Source organism: Lytechinus pictus, chromosome 7 (genome assembly GCF_037042905.1).
Source record: "Lytechinus pictus isolate F3 Inbred chromosome 7, Lp3.0, whole genome shotgun sequence".
Taxonomy (NCBI): domain Eukaryota; kingdom Metazoa; phylum Echinodermata; class Echinoidea; order Temnopleuroida; family Toxopneustidae; genus Lytechinus; species Lytechinus pictus.
This window is the reverse complement of record NC_087251.1, coordinates 41,507,342-41,523,854: the sequence shown is the minus strand read 5'-3', so window position 1 is coordinate 41,523,854 and position 16,513 is coordinate 41,507,342. Positions and strand designations below refer to the sequence as shown.

The window sequence follows — 16,513 nt, the reverse complement described above, 5'->3', positions numbered from 1 at the left end:
ATAACCACTCATTCAATGAACAAGGTTATGATATAACCTTGTTCTCTGTTATATCTCCATGTGTAGCAAAATAAGGGTAGCAATGTTGGGCTTATTTTCTCTTTTTCTTTGGGACAAAGGCTTGATTTTTTACACTGACAGTTTCAATTACACCTTTTCATGATACAACTTGGCTCTTAAGTAAATTTGATTTTTTAAATCATTTTTTTCTTAATTAAAAATAGAGATTGAAAAATGAAAATTTTCTTGCCATATTACTTTCCAACAATAGAGGGCGTACACAAAAATATGCCCCAAATTCAAGTTTTTGAGCGCTCTGGTGAATACAAAATTTATTCCCAAGTTACTAATGACAAATAAATTGCAACTGTATGGAAATTAGAAATTTTGGTCACAAACGTGATATTTTAATGATTTTTTAAAGTGTGTGCTCTGTACAGCATTGGCATACCATAGTCCTACCTGTCGATTCCCCACAGGCAGGATGGTTGCAGTGAGCTAGTGATCATAACCTAGACCAAAAGCTTCGATCTCTTGTTATGTTGGCTGTTCCGCTGAACTCTGTTGGCTCTACTCACCAAATACAGAGACCGAAGTTCTAGCTCGATCTGTACAGGGACTCGATGGCCATATTTCTGTATTAAGTTCGGATAAAACAGGGAAGTGAAGTTGCGCGACAGCCAAAGTAAGTCGCTGTTTTCCCCCTTTTAAGTTTATTTTTCCCCGTTTGGTGCATTTCAGGCCAAAACAGAATGATAATCTAGCTTTATTTTGGTACAGTTCTTTTTATATATTTTTATGAAATAAAGACAAAAATCAATGAGCCCAGTCGGGGGGATTTTGCATTAACCCCCTAATGGTGGCTGCATGATAGCGAGCCGTCTGTGTACGAGGAGAAATTTAAAATAAAAAAAATTAAAGATGTTAAAAAACTCCTCGAAACAGGCAGCTGCCAGCTGTCTAGTCTATCATCATGATCATAACTTAAGTTCATAACATTCTGTAAACATGGTAAAGAGGACTGAACTCAACAGAAGAAGAACCTTGTTCATCATAGAATGAGTGTGATGTGGCTGGTGTTGTCACAACACCAACACCAGAAATCACCCATTGTGAGAATGCAATGCACTCCGCCTCAGCTGACTCAATCGGTCTCACTCTCTCACTAGTTTGTCAATGTCAGTCTCACATTCATTGATTCTCACAAGACACAAGACAATTTCGATTGCAAATTGAACAGGATTATGTAGGTTATATACATAGAATTTATAATAACTTGATTTAAGGGTCAACTCTCATATCATATATAATATGTCCTCAATAATTTATAACGCATTTGTGATGAAATTTATAATATTTTGGTCGATTTATCTCACTTACCTACATTGATGGCTCTGTGACTGTGCTTGAACAATTTTTTACCAGCAAAATCTAACAGGGATAATTTCTCGTCGTTCACGAGATCCATCTAAAAATCACGTTCGTAAATCTCGTCTACACCTTTTACCTTCTTCGCGAATTCTTTATACCCATAAAGCATTTCTTTTTGGGGCACTATAAAAAGTAGATTTAACTGTATTTTTTATAATATCTGTCATTGTAAATACAAGATACGTCAAATAAGATTATTTGTTGAGACTAAAACACCTATGATAAAAGTCATATTTTGCATGAAAACTAAATTTTTATTTGAGAACGCACTGTACCCTGGGTAATTTCCAAAAGGTATATCTTTGCTGGAAAACGGTATACAGCCATGATGCTTCTGCTATCAATGCACAGCAGACGACCATCAACTCAATCCTAAAAATGTCTTCGATGAAAAGAAAGCAAAATAACCCAACCAAGTCAGCATCCGACCATAAAAAGAAGGGTAAGTTGTGTATTTACTATTTTTGCGTATTTTCTGTCAAAATTAAACGTTATTTAAAGGTATTATTATAGTTAATGTAAACTCATTTACATTCCAATTTCGTCGCGCAGACAAACGTGAAACGCAACTCGGTGTGCGTGTGCACAGCAACATACAACGTACCGGTACCGTACGCCGTAGTAGCGCAGTCAGGACGACATCTAACGTTAGGGCCAAGCAATCAAGCAAGACAACAACGAGACAAGGAGGATCGAGAGGCAGTTGACGTTGAGGAAGCCAGTCTACTGAAAATTACATGCTGCAACGATTCATTCGGCATTTTAGGCCTAATGCTTTATTTACCTTCATGTGCATGCATCCTGGACGTCGGACTCTGGAGTGGAAATTGGGAATTCGACACTGCCGGCCGGTGTCACTGACACTGGCCATATAAATTATTAAATAAAGTTAGAAACGTACTGGTACTTAACCCAGCGAGCCCCCAGGCTGGAGCCCAGGAGTCGTATGTGTAATACTAGGCAGACATGGTACTCTCCAAAATGGGTTAGAATGGGGTCGCAATATAGGCTAGCACTCAAAATTAACTTACTCTAATATTAAAAGGGGAAAAAATAAATTATGCACTTACCTCGATTATATGGATGAAGGTCTATCGTGACACAGAATCCTGACATTGAGGCACAAGATGGACATTCAAAAAAAGGAAAAGTTAGACCTCCATGTCGTGTTCGTTCTCGGTATCGATCGGCCATTTTGTTTTCAATTTTGAAAGAAGGAGAACGAACGAGACAGAACTTTTCCTTTTTTGTGAGGGTCCAGTTTTGTGCCTCGGATGTCAGGATTCTGTGTCATATTTCAACAAACAAATAATGCGAGCGCGAAGCATGAGCTGAAAATTTTTGACATTTCTACCTAAAGAATTGAAATTTTAAGCTCTTTTTTAATTGTGATTAACAAGATAGGTATAGATCTATAACTAAACAATTGATGCGAGCACGAAGAGCGAGCGGAAAAATTCGATATTTAGACCTACAAACGGGGACACTCTATTCACGTGTGCGTGTTTCAGATTTAAACCTAGAATCTTGGCATTCTAAATGTATTTTTGTCGATAAAGCGAGCGCAAAGCTCGAGCTTAAAATATCTGATATTCCGATCTAAAAAAGGGTCAATAGTCTATATTTCAAGCACTTTGTAGGAAAATTGTGAGGTGGATAATGATGGATCGCACTTAATAAAGAGCTGATGTTTTTCATTATTATTACTTTGAATTTTTGACATAGGACCGGGACATTCTGAGAACATTTTGTCATGAAAATGATGACTATCTTCCTATTTCTCTTCCTAAGCGCGAGATGAAACTTGTCCATATTCCATTCTGAAAAAAGGGACAATTTAATTGTGAAATTAAAATCTTATTTATTGCATGAGTTAATATATTTTAAGCACTTAATGTGAGCGCAAATCACGAGCCGAAGTTTTTGATAAACTGTCATGAAATTGGGATTTTAAGTAGTTTGTTAAAGAATTGATATATTGAGATATTCATAACTCACCGATCAAAATACAAGCGTCCAGTGCTAGCTGAAACGTTTAACAATCAGACCTAAATAGGGATTTTTTTGAGAATTTTTTGGAATACAAGAAAATAATAGGTAGGCCTACCTGACAAATTAAATCAAACAGGACACTATTCATGTTTTATAAATCATGAAAATGATGAGTACTTGGGGATCTTCCTACATTAATAATGCGAGTGCAAGCGAGCAGAAAATGTTGATATTCAGACCATAAAACTGACATTTTTACAAAGCCATTTAAAAAAATCAATTTGTAAATCAAACAAAATAATGAAAGTTTGATTCCGAGTTGAAATATGTTTTGTATATTGACGTCTAAACTCGATTATTAAAGCTCTATACTGAGCAATATATGTAATTCACCTATCAAGCAATGCGAGCGCGAAGCGCAAGCGAAAATTTTATATAATGACATGAATGATTAAAAAAAAAAGATTATCCAGTTCTTCCCCTCATTTATTTTATTCACTCGTCTTCCTTCTCTTATTTTTCCTCTTCTTTTTTTCTCCTCTCTTTTCCCCTTTTTTTCTTTCTTTTCCCTTTTTTGTCTTTTTTTTTGCTCTGCCAATAGGGGGGGGGGGGCGGGCCCCCCTGGATCCGCCTATGAAATAAGCACAGAAAACCACCAAGAGCATGGGTCTATTAAACAGATTATAATTATTTTATGAAAAAAATCAGGAACAAATATATAGGCCTAGGGATCTAATCTTGATAAAATTGCTTTAAATTCATTAATCTATAGATCTAAACCCAAAAAAGTTGTTTTTTTCACTAGCAAAAGGTAGAATGGGGGTCCGATGTCTGATCCGTACAATTAATCAGGTAAAAACGTTGTTTGCTCAGGCTTTAGCTGGCTTATTTAAAAATTCATGTATCAGATATCATGAATAACTGTTAAGGCTTGTGCTTTGGCCTTTGCAATATTGTCTGACAGAACTTTCAACAATTAATGAAAATACAAAAATCTTGAAATTATTGTCTTTTCAGACAATCAACAACCCTTCCTAACATGTGTACAAGACCAATTTCACTTTTATCTCCATATCGAAATCTACAAAATGAGATATTGTGTTACTGAGAAAATGAGACAAGACTGTAATTTGAAGAAATTTAAAAACAATATTTCATAAATTGTTTGAAAGGAATCTAAGATAATATTACAAATCTTCACAACCTGGAATGTATAAAATGCTTCATTAAAATGCCCAACAGAACTTAACTGCATCTTTTGCAAAAAAAATATTGTACAGGTCTGTAATTATAGATGAAATTGAAAGTTACAAATGCTTTTGTTGTTATTGATTTTAGAGCGGGTTTCAAGGCCATCAAGGAGTACAGTCAAATCTGAGCCAGATGAAGCTTCTCTTGCTAGGACTAGACCTCAAAGGAAGATCATTCCAAAGAGGCCTTTGTCTCCAGATGTGGAGCTATCAAGTAGAAGGAAGAAGCGCAAAAAGAAAAAAGCCCCTCCAGCTAAGGTAAATTTCTGCATTTTCCTGATAAAAATGCAAACAAGTTGGTATCATATTCTGATGATACCATAGACATTCAAATCATAATCTTTAGCCACAAACAATGTAGAAAATTTCTATGTCAGTGCTTAGAGATTTTATTCCTATTCATGCTTTATAAAAGCAGAGTGTTTCAATTTGTATTGCTTTTTAAAGATTGTAGAAGTAGCTGACTGCTCTGTGAAAATAATGTTTTCCTTCTATTTGCTATATCTTGTTTTTTTTTTAATTGATATTTGAATGTAATATATCATTTATTTTTATTTAGATAATTTTCCTGATAAATGGATTCTTATTTGATTTTATGACAAGGTTATCTGATGATTAATGAGATCATTTATTAAATCAATCAAATGAAGCATGGGATTGTTTTTAAGTTTTTTCATTTATTATTTTCTGTGATATTATTTTTTCAGCCTGTAAATGTGATGTCTACTCATGCTGTCCACATCCAACCAGAGGAGATAAAACAACCTAAATTGAGCAAAGCGCACAAAGCTTCACTCAAACTTAAAAAGAAAAAGCGGAAGAAGAAGACCTTTGTGTTTCCTATTCTTGCTGCTGACCGTGTGCCCAGGGATCAAGAAACCAGACCTAGTAAGTCAAAGGATGGAGAAGCAGGTCTATCGGTGAGTAGCCCTAGACCGGCTCCTACGAAGAAGAGGTCCAAGCATATTGCAAGAAATGTCCTGGATGTGGACCTTCTGAGGATGCTACCCGCTGCTGAGCTGGTCAAGAAATTCTCCAAACATACAAGTTTCAAGGTATGATGAGTAGAATGTTGTAGAGTAAGGAATTACATGTTACCAGTTACTATGATCGTGAATGACGATATTGATAATGATAGTGGTAGAAGTATAACAGGTGATGGTGGTTGGAGTAGTAGTAATAATAGTAGTAGTAGTAGTAGAAGTAGCAGTAGCAGTAGTAGTATAGTAGTAGTAGTAGCAGTAGCAGTAGCAGTAGTAGTCGTATCTTATTGAAGAGATACATTTATATTCAGAAATGCAGGAATTTAGTAGTAAGTTTCATAGGTTTTGAAGCGTTCATTTGCAAAATCAGACATATAGAATTGGTAATTGCTAAACAAAAGCACAAAGAAAACACGCACTATAGAAAATGGTCCCCTATTGAGAATTTATTTCAATTATCCATAATTATATTTTGATAATGAGACAATCCAAACCACCAGGGACTCATTTTTTAGCTTTTACATCAGGTCTGTTTTTTTTTTTTTTTTTTTTGGTAATTGTTACAGTGATTCCTATTTGATTATTGTTCTTTTAATGTTATACAATTATGTAATTCCTGTATGATTTTTTTTTTTATGTTACAAAAAATCTCGAAAATCAATAAAATTTAAAAAATTAGAAAAAAAAAAAAAGTAGTAGTAGTAGCAGCAGCAGCAATGGTGGTAATGATGATGATGATGGTGGTTATGATGATAAAGATAATAGCAACAACAGCATCAGCATGGACATCAGTAATACGACTATTAATGAATGTAATTAAAAAAATATGTAATGTCTATTAACGTCTATCCAAATATCTCATAATTCTTTTTCGTTTGTATTGCAGGTTCCAACAGAAGAAAGTAAAGCTCAAGTGAAGCAGCATGTATATAGCTGTAAGATGCTACCACACTACTGCACTGAAAAATTCTATGGGAATGATGAGGACACAAAGAGACAGATCACCAAACACCTTCTCAGACACGTGGGAGAACTACTCACTGTCACCAACAGAGGTATATAGGGACAAAATTAATGAAAGTAGATTAGGGAGATTTCAGTATTTGTTCTAAAGGAGAAAGATTGCAACTTTTAAATTGGGATATCCCCTCTAGGCCCAATGTTTTACAATGTGGCATTGACCTTGTAAGACTATTTTGAGAAATTGATGGACATTTTGTTCTTGATTGTAGGAGTTATGTATGGTGTAGCATAATGTGTGGTCAGCCTTTTATGGCAGAATTTGACCTTTATTTATCTGTTTCAGTAATATTTTACCCATATTTTGCAGAATGTGTGACATTTGGCCTTTAAAAAAAGACTCTTCTTTGCATTCCAAGTACACTACAGATGAACCACCCTTATTTTCACGATATCTTTGTTTTTATCCCTAGGAATAAATATGATGGCACCCTCAGCAAAAAAACACAAAAAGAAAGAATGTAAGTACTTATTCATTTGAATGTGACATGCATTATCTGTTCAGAGAATGCACCAAGTAATGATCATCTTATTGTTATGTTTACTTGAACAGTACTTTTCTGTTTCACTTATAACTGACCGTCAAAGATTACTTTAGCTTTTTTTCTAGTCATTGTGGAAAAACTAAATCCATTCTTCCATAATTCATGTTGCTTCTCAGATGTTCATGTAGCATATTTTCAATGTTAAAATGATGTAATAGTGATAATGATGATCATGATCATGTTGGTGATGATGATGATGATGGTGGTGGTGGTGATGATGATGATGATGATGATGAAGAAGATGATGGTGGTGGTGGTGATGATGATGATGAAGATGATGACGATGATGATGATGATAATGATGATGATAGTAATTGATAATAATAAGAATGTCATATTTCCCCAGGGTAGTGACTTCAGTTAAAAACACTGTTCTCTCAATGATGATAACTTAATATGTGCCTGAGACACTTATCTATTCTTCCTGATTGCTTTTACATTACAGCTAAGAAAGGAGTTGAGAATCCTGCTAACTCTACAATGTACATCCTACCCAGCGCTCCCCGCCCCATGAGAGTCACGCTGCCAAAGAATGTAAGCTCCCGCATGAAACGCTCCAGCTACACTGTCATCCGGTCTGCTGATGGGTCTGAGAAAGGCATCAGTGAGGTGGTCCTCTTACCCAAAGGACGGCTACTGGGGATTATGAATGCTCCCACCAAGCAGGAAAACAACAGTGATTTAATAGACGTTGATGACAGTTCATACGGTGGCGATCCCAAGGAGAGGGTCGTAGTGAAGAAAGGGCGTGGTGTGTTAGAAGGAACAGCTTCCAAAGTGGGTCTTTCTTCCCCTCATGACTCCAAAATAAGAGGGCTAAATATAGAATCACTAGCCAAGGCAGTGGAAGCTATGGTGGATAAAGAGAGTCAAGGGTTGAATATCGAGGCTGCAGAAGCCTTGGTGAAAGCAGTGAGTGGTGATGGAAAAGACAATGTTAATGCAGATTCAGTTCGAGTCTATAAGAAAGAGCCTACATCACCAACACCGTCATCCTCTTCCTCGTCCTCTTCCTCATCTTCTTCTGGATCCTCCTCCTCATCTTCCACCTCAGCATCGCCATCACCAATAAGAATCTCAAAGGACATGGTCAGAGTCAAGAAAATTCCCAAGCTCTGTAAGGTCTCCAAAAAGACAAAGAAGAAGCCAAATCCAAAAGCAATCACCATGCCTGATTTAATTCCGACTGCGGTCAACGCGCCCAGCGCTGACCACACCTATGCATTCACAAATAACCTCAACCATGGAGCCCCTGTGCATTTGGATTCGGAGGGGCGGCCCATAGACTCGCCTCCGGGTTTAGTAGACGAGTGGGAGAATGATGCAATGGATATAGATCCCCTCGTGACCACAATGAATGACCAGCTGTACAAACTAATTGCAGACATTGACCCACCATCTCCTGACCCTAAGGTTTCTAATGAGAATGAAGAGCCTGTCATTGTGGAAGGAGCCAATGTCACTGTGGCTAATGAGGAAGTGATGGCCGACAAACCCAAGAAATCAAGAATCAAACCAAAGATTAAAGTCAACATTCAAAGTGAAGAAGTCAAGGTATGAATGAAGGTTTATATTGTCAAAAACTTGTAGCTGCCATTGCAATCAAAGACACTCTGTCTTGGGTTTCCATGGGGAAGTGGATGATAATTATGGGCACCAGACTTTGTGAAAAGCTCTGGTAAATAAATCCCTAATGTTATATCTGTGAGTCTCAATGAATTCAAGCTATCCCACCACAGACATTCTTTTGGATTCTGCTTCAGGAATTGCCTGGTTTGAGAAGTGAGATTGCATCATTTCTATTTGTCAGTAAACTAAATTCCGCTCTGGATGGTGGATTGACAACACTTGTTGTCATCCTTGATGCAAAATTGATATAAATTTAATTAAGATCCTCTTAATTTCAGGCATTCTATCTAGCTTTAATCAATTGAATTTTAAAAAAGATATTGATTGATTGGTGGGGATTTTTTACCTAATTGCTAAGAAAGCATGAATGCTTGTAAGCAAGCAACTAGAGGACCGACGGCTTAAGGTCCTCTGCGAAGGACCTGGTAATGAGGATTAATGCCTTACCAAAGGGCACTAGCGCACCAAGTGTGAATCAAACCCGGGTCACCGGAATACGAATCCCCCGCTCTACTGACTGAGCTATCGCGCCTCCTCACATATATATTTTTTTTAAACTTATAAATGGCAATGCATGAGTGTATGGAGTGCCATGATCCTCAAATTTAAAAATATCTAACATTGTGAATCTCATTATGATGAGTCAGTTTTCAAAAATAAATTGTCATGTTTGTTTTCAGTAAAAAATGTTCCCAGGTTGGATTTTCATGCAGCCGACAATACCAAAGAATTGGAATATTTCCTATAGGATCATCCAAGTCTGATAATTTTTTTTTTGTCATTAACAAGTATATAAACTGATGAAACACTTTGGTTTATATCCCCTCAACACTATATGCTCCTTTTTTCTCTCTCTCTTATTGCAGCAATCTGCCCTTCATTACCTGCAGTCCTTTTCCAAGATTCGGAAGCGTAAAGGACCATTCACATGTGAGATATGTAACAAGGTACTCACTGCTGCAAGTACTCTCAGAGCTCACTACAGGAGTCATGCAGGTAGGTAGTATCACCACATTATTCAGTAATATGACAGGCAAGCAAGTATAGGCATAGGTTGTGATTACAATTCAACCAGTGATCAATCTTGATACTCTTTGATACTGGTGTGTCGGCTCAGCTGGTAGATTGTCCGTCTCACAACCAGGAGGTCTTGAGTTCCAACCTTGACCATGTCAGACCAAAAAGATGAGGAGTTGCTGCAACGTTGATCTGGTGCTGCACAATGGGTGCCGGGTCCATGATCAGTTGGGCAAAATGAATTTTCACAGCTTTTCTATTTCAGATTCTATTTTGAATAATAAAATATGGATTTTTATTTTTGTGTCAAAGCTCTAAGTTATATAGTATTCTGATATTGAGTGATACTTGCTAACTATAAACAGTTATGTTACTCATCTTTAAATAGAAATTATTTGGTTTTTTAGGCCTCTGTTCACCGCAGATGGTTGCTTTCATTTGGTTATGTTTCACAATTAAAAATCCACACTTCATTTTCCTGATGATTTCTTTTCATTACCCATTAGGAATCATTAACCCTTAAAGATGTACCGCATCAGAAATTCATGTGACTTGTCCCATGCTTTTTAAATGGTAGCCCACTTCTTTTGGAATCAACATTATGACCGTCTTCAAGATATTGATGAGGATCCCTGAAATTTACTTTTCTAAATTAAATTCTTTCAAGGCTTTTCTAAAACTGATTTCTTTGTTTTGCTGAGGTCCATTCTACACAAATGTGTCTGTTTGTTGCAGTATGCTACTTTTAAGTGCAATTATTGATGAATTTGTCTACTTTCCCCATTCTTTATGTTTTTGGTAAATGCTTTGCTTATCACTATAACTCAGAGAGAAATTTGTTTTTGCTATCATGGTTCAAATAGAGAACCTGGGAAGCATTTTCATGAAACAATTAGTAAGTTATTTCTATCATTTCATCTCATACAGCCAGTGAAATTTACTGACTACTTTGCTCTGATCCAGTCAGATGCAAAGATTACAGTAGCTTAAAAAAAAAAAGTCAGTGAAAAATCACTATTTGCTGAAATACTCACATGGAGTTTGTATCATCCATCTTGATTTGTATTCCCTTCATCAGGTATCAAGCCTTACCAATGTGACATCTGCCAAGCAACATTTACCCGTCTTCATAGCCTCAAGTACCACACTATGATCCACAACAAGGAAGCACGCTTCCTCTGTAGCTACTGTCAGAGACAGTTCCGCCACAGCAGCCACTACCGCGAGCATCTGCGCCGTCACACCGGCGAGGAACCCTTCGGTTGCAGCGACTGTTCCGCACGCTTCAAGACCAGGAACACCTACAAGCGACATCTGAGGAGCAAGCATGGTAAAGTAGTGTCCGAGGATGGAAAGATCAACCTTGCTCCTCCTGATATCAAGTCAAAATCAGGGCAAGGTCAAGTTCAAATCAAATTCTTTGCGCGATCACGGAGCACAGAAGGAAGCCCGTCCAAAGGAGAAACGCCGCCGACGGACGTGACACCATCCCTGGAACTAGTACTGTCCCCCGGGCAATCACCATCAATGGAACTAATGTATCGACAAAACCAATACCAGCCAAAGAAAGAACACCATCAACAAAAGTAACACCAAGTGTGTGAGTTTTTTTTTCTAAACATGTCAATATCAGTGTTTTGTTGTTTTTGTTTCTCTCTCTCCCTCTCTTTCTCTGTTATACATTATCAGCAGTAGTCAACATCGAAAATCCAAACAAAATGTCACTTTTCTTTTTATTCTTAAAACCTGTGTTAGATTTCTAAATTCAATTACCAAAAGTGTATGGCTTCGATGTAAATCAAAATTAATTTGAGGTCATTATTAAAGTATTTTAATGTAATTCAAGGTCGATTGTAGAATATATATATTGATTTTGAAAATTACGATTTTCACAAGTTGTTGAAGTAACTTATTCTTATAAAAATTTAGTTTCAGTGGTATTGATAACGAAAAATGAATAAGTAGTGGCACAGAAGATTCAGTTTTTGCAATTTCTGAAGTGTGTATTCATGTTTTATCATGATGATATGATGTATCTTTAGAAGCAATAATGATGCCTTCATAGATGAGCAGGACACACTCTAAGTATAAGCTCACCTATTCTGATTTTAAAAACTCTCATTTTGGTTCTTTGAAAATGGGCTAAACATACAGTTTATAAGTGTAAAAATATCAGTCACAAAGTTGTGAAGGATCATTTCTACAAAAACTTCTTTAAAACATTGGAGATGTAAACCAAAGTTTGAAAATGAACGAGGGTTGGTTTCAATAACCACAGTATTGTACGAATCTGTACTGAACTGTAGATGAACCCAGCATGACCTATGTACTATGTGCAGTGTGTATGTACAATGTAGCTCTGTGTGCAGGAGTTACTCACAACAGAAGGCTACATGCAACTTGGAGACAGCTCTATCAATATCAGGGGTGGTATTCAGAAAATTGTCTGAACTTTTTGTAAAATATTCTTGTAACTCAGAAATATGACAGCAGGCTAAAATTATTTTTTAAATTGGTATTCTGAAAGTTGTCTTATCTCTGTAAGGACGTCCCCTATTTTATCTCTGACATGCCCAATAATTTATCATCAATGTATCATTAAACTCTTTATATGCACAGGTCAACCAATAGAATTGTTTCCTCTGAAAAATTATTAAGCACATTGTTGGCATGAGGCGTAATTACCTTTGCGCCCTTGACGCTTATGCTTGTGCGCTTCTTTGCTAAAAATACTCGCGGCTGTTCTTCTAGTCACATTTTCTTTGAAAAGATTCGTCAATGCGCTTCTGTCTTCGGAATGTCTCCTTTTGTAACACAAGATGTTCTCGTGGGATGCAGCAAGAAATTATTATTTTTATCAAAAGGGTATCGTTCAAACAAACTGTGACCCTCTTTCAGTTATGGTAAGACGAAGCTCAACAACATTTTTTCATATAGTGTACAAAACATAATGAGATAAATCACCTCTCTTATGCTAATCAATTCACATTTCTGGGGGGCGTTTCATGAAAGGACTTGTCGGACGTTTTATCCGACAAGTACCATTTTATCCGACAGTTACCATAGTAACAGTACCTCTCAGCCAATCAACATCAGAGAAAGATGTCAGATCTGACAACTTGTCGGATGAAAATATTGATGAAACACTCCCCTGGTGTGTTACATGCTTCAAGTCCCAACAATTTTCTAAAATTGTACAGACAAACTCATGGTATCACAATGATGGCATGACTCATGTTAAATGGCGACATAATGAGTTCATTATGATGTTGTTAATTTGTCTGCGCAACATTGAACAAGTTTATTTCACGGTAACTTTTATTAGGAATTTCATTAGACAACGGCTTTTTGTTGCCCTGCAGCAAAAGACATTTGTAATGCCTTATATCCCATTGATTTTGTACGTAAAATGTTGCTGAATCATGTCACACCATGTCTGGAAGATGCTATCATTTTCTTTGTTTCTTGGTCTTAAGGCCACTGCACACCTTACGACCTGACTGGTCTACGAGTACGACTGATCTGTGAAGGTAGTCATAAGCCTCGACACCACACACCTTACGATCTAACTACCCTGCTGTCAGTGACTCATGCATATGCTTTTCGTTTTTGCCATAGCAACTGAGAAAATGACGCTTACTACTGCGTATGCGTGTTGCATATCATGTACTTGTCAGTATTTAAGTGCGACTCTGCTGTCTGATTGGCTTGAAGTTGGATTGAGTTTGCGACCCAGTTATAAAGGTTCGACATGTCAAATCAATTTTCCTTGCGATTTGTCTCTGACCGGTCTGCGACTCTCAAGCTGACAAGAGCTGTGACGTCGCATTTCCCTTCACTCAGTCACAGACCAGTCGTAAACCAGTCAGGTCGTAAGGTGTGCGGTAGCCATTATGCAATATTCTCACCGATTTAACCGACTCTAAATTGGCCGATGGTATGCTATAGGACATAACGTAATAGATTTGGTTGGTCTGGATTCGGTTTCATTTGTCTGACTGTGTAATCAGTCTTGATTTAGCAATCTACCCTATGGAGCTGCTGCCAAACTTTGGCAAAAGGAAGCAAGTGACACATCAGTCAAATTTGAGTTATTGTTTTTTCTGAAACACCCTTTGTATGTTGTACGTTCCGGCTAAATTTGGGGAAGAAATGATCGTTCTGTGGAAAGATATTGAAGAAAATATGCTGTTGAATTGCATTGATGCCTATGTACAGATGATGAACACACATTGCTCATTTACAACAAATGGTTCTTTTGTAACTTGCTTCCTTTTGCCAAAGTACGGCAGTTGGTGTTATTACCAGCTAAATTTATAGAAGTCAGCTGAAGACGTTCATGTCTGTATCACTGTTTTACTCACTTTTTTTTGTCTCTCCCAGGTGGAAACAAAGAAATGTTTTGCACATTTAAAGTCTCATCAGCTTTTACAAGTAGGCAATAGTATATTCTCACTCTATGGCCCGTATTCTGAAGCCGATTTTAACTTGGGCCATGGTCTAGCTTTGTGTTGAAATTATGGAAAGCTAAAAATGTCAAAATTTTGTTAACGTACCGTGATCTTTCTCTATGCGTTAATTTAATAATGAGGTAAACTATTTTAGTTATCATTCCTAGAAAGTTATGAAAGCATTGGGCACCAGATATACTGATGAAATGAACCTCTGTACTGTAAAAAATAGCGTCACAACAGGCTATCCATAATTAAACCACAATTTTAGACTCTAAATGAAAGGAAACCAAGGTTCAGAATATGGTCCTAAAATCTCAGTTTGTAGTTAGTAACAACAATCTTTTGGGCGTATTTGATCATTATGAAAACAATAAGCAGTAATGCTTTAGAGATTGATTACCAGACGAGCAAATTATATTCATCTATGAATTATATTTTTTCATTGTTTTGAAAATAGCTGTCTTCTCTCCCTTTTATGATTGCTTACAAATTGCACATTGTAATGATGTTAAATGTCTTCCGTCTTAACTGAAACATTTTCCTGTCTAATTTTCTGTTCTTTCACTTTTCATTTGTATCAATCTTTACTATGGTATTTAGAGTTTTATCTTTTGTCTTTTTTGTGTTATAATGCTGGTTATTTCCATGAGTTTGTGTAAATAATTGATATTCATAATGTATTGCACTATACTGTATGAAGAGATTTGAAAGCATAGAATATATTATTGATCTCACTCTTATCAGCAGTAGAGTTTGTACTCTATGCCCCAGCTGAAATCTCAAAAGTACACTATTACTTGTACACTTCTTTTCATATACATGTCATATTTTGTTAATTACACTTGATATTTGTCATTGGCTAATACCTTGAACTATTACGTTAAAAGTTCTAGCTTAAAGGTCAAGTCCACCCAAGAAAAAAGTTGATATGAATGAAGCATTTCACTGAAAATTTCATCAAAATGGGATGTAAAATAAAGTTATGACATTTCGAAGTTTTGCTTATTTTTCACAAAACAGTTATGTACACAACTCAGGGATATGCAAATGAGATAATCGATGATGTCCCTCACACACTATTTCTTTCGTGTTTTATTTTTTTATTTTTATTTTTAATTTTTTTTTTATTTACAGATTTGACATAAGGACTTCCTTGCTTGACCCACAAAATGTTATCATGTTCAGGAAGGAATCACTTTGTTTCACATGATTATGAGAAAATTAGAATATTTCATGTAATGAAATAGTGAGTGGATGATGTCATCAGTCCCCTCATTTGCATACTTACCAGGATGTGAGTATTGACTGTTTTGTGAAATTAAGCGAAAATTTGAAATTCATAACTTTCTTATTTTACATCCAACTTGATGACATTTTGATTTTCCCCTTTTTATTCAAACCAACCTCTTGCTGGAGTGGTGGACTTGTCCTTTAAGGACCTGCGTTTTATACAGGTATTTTACAAGTCCATTACTGTGGGTAAACATATTCAAGTTTGATTTCAAGGACCTCAGCCTTCATAAATTATCTCAGATTTTGCATAAAAATGAGGAAGGGAATTACGAGGGGCAAAAAAATCAAATATTTTTCTTAAGAATCTTGTAATGAAATGGATATTGTATATGGGATATGAAGTTCAGCTATATTTGACTTTTCTCTCTATAATTTCAGTTTAGTGTATGATGTAAGATGAAGGACCAAGTGGATTGAACTAGATATTCAATTTCTCATTGTAAATATGTGTACAGTATCACTTCATGGATTGCAAATAAATATACACACTACTAATCGGTCTGTCTGGGCTCAGTGATTTTTGCTCCTAGTGCTTAATTCAACCTTTTTTTCTCTTTCTTTCTTGCGCAAAATTTGGTTATCCTTTTTATGTTTTATCTTGAGCATATTTTGCATTTAGTTCCTTTTCTTTTTAGAAGGTGAGAGAGAATATTGAACCTTTGCCAGATAAAATGTTACAACAACAAATAACCAGTTGTCTTGCATAATTCTCTTTCTGGTTGTGATACCATTGCTGCAATTAAAATACATGTACATCTTGGTTGAGATGTCATTAAAATCACTGCTGTAAATAAGCAATACAGGGGCCGCGGAACGGTTTTCAAAGTGGGGGGGGGGGGGTGACCATGCAGAAAATCACATATGGTCATTTTTACGTTTTTGTACATGGTTTTGTAAAA

General features: G+C 36.3%; 1 protein-coding gene across 3 annotated transcripts; it reads left to right on the top strand.

The window, feature by feature from the left end:
• Window positions 1–1,525: 1,525 nt before the first annotated feature.
• LOC129264406 (uncharacterized) lies at window positions 1,526–16,109 on the top strand. Of its 3 annotated transcripts, XR_010294228.1 has the most exons (9): window positions 1,526–1,873; window positions 4,762–4,931; window positions 5,381–5,728; window positions 6,543–6,711; window positions 7,090–7,137; window positions 7,667–8,775; window positions 9,717–9,846; window positions 10,946–13,335; window positions 13,737–16,109. XR_010294228.1 is itself a non-coding variant. In XM_054902280.2 (8 exons), the coding sequence occupies exons 1-8, from the start codon at window positions 1,810–1,812 to the stop codon at window positions 11,455–11,457; spliced, it is 2,550 nt and encodes an 849-aa protein (XP_054758255.2). In that variant the 5' UTR covers window positions 1,526–1,809; the 3' UTR covers window positions 11,458–16,109. The 3 variants fall into 3 exon arrangements, 2 of the variants coding, with proteins under 2 accessions (XP_054758255.2, XP_063958783.1); XM_054902280.2 differs by having other exon boundaries at window positions 10,946–16,109; XM_064102713.1 differs by lacking the exon at window positions 1,526–1,873 and adding an exon at window positions 2,088–2,416 and having other exon boundaries at window positions 10,946–16,109.
• The last annotated feature ends 404 nt before the right edge of the window (window positions 16,110–16,513 follow it).